At 35.0% G+C, this 5,105-nt stretch overlaps 1 protein-coding gene across 1 annotated transcript; it reads left to right on the plus strand.

Moving 5' to 3' along the window:
* The first annotated feature begins 1,113 nt into the window (after nucleotides 1–1,113).
* Nf-yc (nuclear factor Y-box C) lies at nucleotides 1,114–2,832 on the plus strand. Its single transcript, XM_076778166.1, has 5 exons — nucleotides 1,114–1,378; nucleotides 1,573–1,705; nucleotides 1,771–2,238; nucleotides 2,311–2,484; nucleotides 2,562–2,832. The coding sequence occupies exons 1-5, from the start codon at nucleotides 1,356–1,358 to the stop codon at nucleotides 2,733–2,735; spliced, it is 972 nt and encodes a 323-aa protein (XP_076634281.1). The 5' UTR covers nucleotides 1,114–1,355; the 3' UTR covers nucleotides 2,736–2,832.
* Nucleotides 2,833–5,105: the final 2,273 nt, after the last annotated feature.

The raw sequence follows: 5,105 nt of genomic DNA on the forward strand, positions 1-5,105 counted from the left end.
GGCCCATTTTAACCCAAATCTAAATTTTATCCTTTCTTATTCCGGTACAAGATTCGTGATTGAATTGTCTATACCATAAGGAGGAACATACTATGGTAGTTTTTTTTGTAAAATATAGATGCAGGACATAATTGTGTATAAACCTTGAATTCAAGGTTAACTTCATTATTTTAATGACACATAGTTTCTTATTCATGATGTGACTGAAACTATTTAGATGATTTCAATGAACTATAACACTAAATCAAGGTCATGGCGGGTTACAAGAGGTGATGTGATAGATATTAATACGATATCTCATATTTTCCTATGTTATCGGCCTAGCCTGTGCTACTCAGGTAAACAGATAAGAATAGTAGATAGTAAATTCTTTAAATTGACTTTGCTAAGAAATAGTAATTTTTGAACCTTCTGTCGTTAATATCAATATAGCTCTTCAATAGTCAGTAATCGGTTCGTGTGCCAGACAACTATCGCTATGAAGGTTAAGTTTGACGAGTAAGTAGATATGTCATTAAAGAAACGTCATTATTTTAAGAATTTTTACTCTGTCATCTTCTATGATCTGCCGTGACCTTGAATGACTTTGTATTAGTTCCTTGAAATCGTATAAATAGCTGCTATTATATTAAGGATAAAAAAGTATGAGGTTTCGCCAAAAAACTAAAATTGACCTTACGAACTCTACACTTCCATTCAAAACAGAAACTAACGTTAACGCAATAATCTATCTTCACAGCTTTTGTATTCAGAGATTTGAGGCTTTCACGGCCCAGCGACGTATAGTTTTTACTTATAGTTTATGTTAGACAAGCTTGATAGTCTCAACAGTAAAAACTATCCAATGATGTATTATTATTACATTTTTCTTGAGAATTAAACCTCTACATATCATGCGAGTCAAAAATAATTTCTGCAATGTAATTTTTAATTTTAGAACCATACAATCGTGCAATGTATATAAATAACTTTTAAGTTAATCTTTCATCAATATAGCAGCAAAAAATGATATTCTTGAATTTGCTAACGTTATCGACTTTGATGATTGTGTCGAATATGATTCTCAGAGTCATAATTTTTTTAATGTAGAGCGCGCCACAAAATCATCGAGTTTTCATGAGGTCGGTATTTCAGTTTTTGTAACACATTCTTCTCATAAGATGCTGGATCTAGCTTATAGTTTGTGACTATGGCAGCACGTTCATTGCTACAAACAATAACTCTGTTGTGAATCTCACAAATAGAGAACGAACCGTAATATTTATGAATTAACCGGTACGAATTAAAAGGGCAGGATGATTTTCAGATTTTAAAGAAAGTTCGTTTTATGTCGTTTCGAACGTAACTTGTAAACAATGTCAGTATTCTTTGTGAATGCGTAAGTAAATATTTTTATTCCTCGTTTGTTAGGTTATGTCTATTTTTTAATTCATTTGTACAATTAATAAGAATTAGTTGAATACATTACGCATTAAATTACGAAAATATAGAATAAATCATATAAATAAAGTTTTATCTTATAATGAATCTCTCATGTTATGCTGCTCAATATCATTATTATTAATTATTTAGTAACCAAGACAGCGAAGTCGAGGGGGATTCCAATGGAGACCTACAAATTGCATCACCTGGCAGTTCTGAAGCCCAACAAGCTTTGGCACAGTTCTGGCCAAAAGTCACAGAAGAAATTAAAAAGATTACTACTGTAAGTACATAAATAAATAATGTGTATTTTCTATAGCATGTAATGATCGTTGAATACTTTGATAGATGGACCTGAAAACACAATCTTTGCCATTGGCTAGGATAAAAAAAATAATGAAGCTGGATGGTGATGTAAAGATGATAAGTGCAGAAGCCCCCATGTTGTTTTCCAAAGCAGCAGAAATTTTTATACATGAATTGACCCTTAGAGCATGGGTTCATACAGAGGATAATAAGAGACGTACGCTTCAGCGAAATGATATAGCAATGGCTATTACTAAGTACGACCAGTTTGATTTTCTAATCGATATAGTGCCTAGGGATGAATTAAAACAAAGCAAAGCACAGACTGAAAGTACTGTACGTACATCTATGAACTCGGACCAAGTACATTACTACTTTCAATTAGCGCAACAACAAGCATCAGCTAACCAAAATGTACAAAGTAGTAACACAAATACACAACCTATACAAATTGTTCAACCTTCTACGGGACAAATTCAGACAATTAATATAGGTAGTCCGGTAGAACAGGTATACTGTTTACTATTGTAAAGTTATTCACCAATCATGTACCGGATTTATTCATTTTTAATTTAATCACAGGAAAATACTAATGCAAATACAACGCAGGCAGTAACAGTGCAGAGTGCACAGCAATCATCGGGACAACAAATTATACAGTTACAGCAGGCTCAACAAACACCCACTACTCAAACTGGAGGAATACAAATTGTCCAACAAATTGTAACACCCAGTGGAGAAATTCAGCAAATACCTGTACGTGCATTTATGATTACAATTAACATGGAAGTTTTCTTAACTACTTATTTATTAAAATTTACTTCTCATTTCAGATACAATTAACACCTCAACAACTTCAAATGATTCGTATGCAAGTACAGGGTGGAAGTAATCAACCAATCATAATTCAAACTGCTCCTATACAAGCGCAACCTCAATTAATACAAGTGGCGCAAGGCGCTCAAGCACCTGTCTTTTTACAAACTAGCGGAACTGACAATGAGTAAATGTTAATTAATTTTAAGGAATATTTAATGTTTAGTACAACAGTCCTAAACACAAAAACAGGATAAAACAGTAAATATAAGCTTGTATGGTAAGGAATATTTTTTAAATAATTTTTTTAAATTATTCCTAAAATAAAAGCATTTTCCATATCTTCTATCCCTGTTACACTACGCACCATAAAAACGATATCGATTATCGAAATCGATATATTATATTTTCCATTTGATCGAACTATCAAATTATGTGATATTATTACGTGCAGTGTAAAGTTGCCCATTATCCTTAGCGAATTTATCTTAAGACGAACAAATGAATTCAAAATTATTGGCGAAAGCAAAGTTTATAACCGTTTTAAAGTTTGAGAGCATTTTTCAAGAACGAGAGTATATCGCGAACCGAGTATAAGGTGCTGATCGAAGGGTTGTCACTGAAGCGAAATGAAGTGAATTGAAGCGAGGTAAAGTGAAAAATAAAGATAAGCAGCCAACGCAAGATGTAATCTGATTCGTACGTCGCGTTCCTTAGCCGTTGGCTGCTTCGCATGGCTGAGCTTAGGACTGGCTGGTGCAACTTGTATTATGTTTCACGTTGCTGCGGTTCTTGTCTGGCAAGTCTTGAGTTTGAAGCCTTCAACAGTCTCGAAACGTCACGTAATAATAAATATACCTATTGAAATTTATCGACACATTTGCAAATTCTATCGAATCGTTTTCAATATATCGATCGTCTAATGTGATATTTATATTTATGGGTATTCGAAAAGAAATTTAGAGGTTACGTAATGTTCGTTTGTAACAGCGTCGTAATGGTATTAAAACCATTTTTCATAACGTAATACCGCAAAAGACGTGTTAAGTATCGATTAAGAACGTCTGTTACTGTCAAGATTTCTTAATTGCCCACCGACTTCAATTAACATTGTTAATATGTTGAGACTTAAATTCGTAAAATTTTCTACGAGATCAATATTTTATTTTTAGACAATACTTAATTTAAAATTAGAATTCATTTCTTTAGCTAATGAATGAAAAGTTCTATCGCCCACGAATGGGTGACATGACGATGAACGTGTTAATGAGCACTTAACGTGCTGTAAAATTGTAAATAACGTTACTGTCGTTATTTCTATTTTTCATATTATAATTCGAACAAACATCAAGAATATCTCGGGACATTGAAAACTGGTGCATACAAAATTTTGTATAAATGAACTGTCGTCGACATAACAAATATTTTTATCACATAAAAGTATAACGGAAGGACGAGTGCCATAAGTAGGAAGACTAAGAGACGAGGAAGAGGGTGAAGGAAGATGGTGGCATCTTCTGGAGTCCTTTTATTAGCACGGAACAAAGATGTGCTCTATTTAATGACGTTGCCACCATGGTTCTGGTTGCCAAGGAAACCATGTGCACGCAATGTTGCAGTCTCAAACGTATTCTACAGAGATTTTAATTCCTACTTCGAGAAGGCTCCGACGGGTCCTTCCACCTCGCGATCTACGCCACTGCTCGAATACTCGGATTTCACGACATGTTTACAAAGATCCTAGAGATAAGTTGAGAATGGCCGCCGCAGCCCATGCCTCCTCCATGGGTGTAAGGTGACAGCTGCCTGCGCCTGCGTTACATGCACACAGGGTGTCCGAGAATTAGCTCTCGCTATCTTGATAATTTACGAACATGCAAGTTAATCAACAGTAAAGGTTGCTTCGAACATTCTTCGTATCGCGACGATCAACTTCGCGAATGAATTACAACATTACTATAAAATAAGTTAAATTATATAAACGTGAATTTTTTTTTTGTGTCAGATGCCACCGAAATGCTTCCCATTGAAACGTAAGCAACGAAAATCAGAAAATGATCCGATTGGTATTCGCAAATTTCGTCGGTTATTCTGGACTTTGGAGATGGTTTATTGCACTGGAATTTCTACGTCATATAATCATAAAAGTCATACCTTCTTAATTGCCCGTCTTCGAAGCAATAAATTCTATCAGCAATAGCAACAGTATTCGAACTGTACACCCCGTATAGGCTCGCATACGTTTGTACATACCTACTCACACGTGTCTCCTCGTTGTGTTGCGTGCAATCCCCCCTTCCACTCTGCACACACACACACACACATAGAGGAAAGAGAGAGAGATATCTCGCTTACTTAGCTGGGGCTAAACTCACCCGCAGGATCTCTACACGTGTGTGTACTTATTTTAGCAGGATCTTACCTTCAGGATGTACAGTTCGACAGGAAACAAAAGACCGCCTTTTCCGATGAGGAAGAAAACATTTTCACTTTCTTTCCTGAAGTTGGACGATTAATTGCAATTTTAATATTTTGCCAAGAATTGTGATTGTATGCATTTA

This window comes from Colletes latitarsis, chromosome 11, assembly GCF_051014445.1.
Source record: "Colletes latitarsis isolate SP2378_abdomen chromosome 11, iyColLati1, whole genome shotgun sequence".
Classification (NCBI taxonomy): domain Eukaryota; kingdom Metazoa; phylum Arthropoda; class Insecta; order Hymenoptera; family Colletidae; genus Colletes; species Colletes latitarsis.

Excerpts from the sequence above, each read along its gene's own strand:
- Nf-yc (XM_076778166.1), top strand. The coding sequence starts at position 1,356 with ATGTCAGTATTCTTTGTGAATGC. Across the intron at positions 2,239-2,310 it reads TAGGTAGTCCGGTAGAACAG|GAAAATACTAATGCAAATAC; the intron begins GTATACTGTTTA and ends ATTTAATCACAG. Across the intron at positions 2,485-2,561 it reads GAGAAATTCAGCAAATACCT|ATACAATTAACACCTCAACA; the intron begins GTACGTGCATTT and ends TTCTCATTTCAG.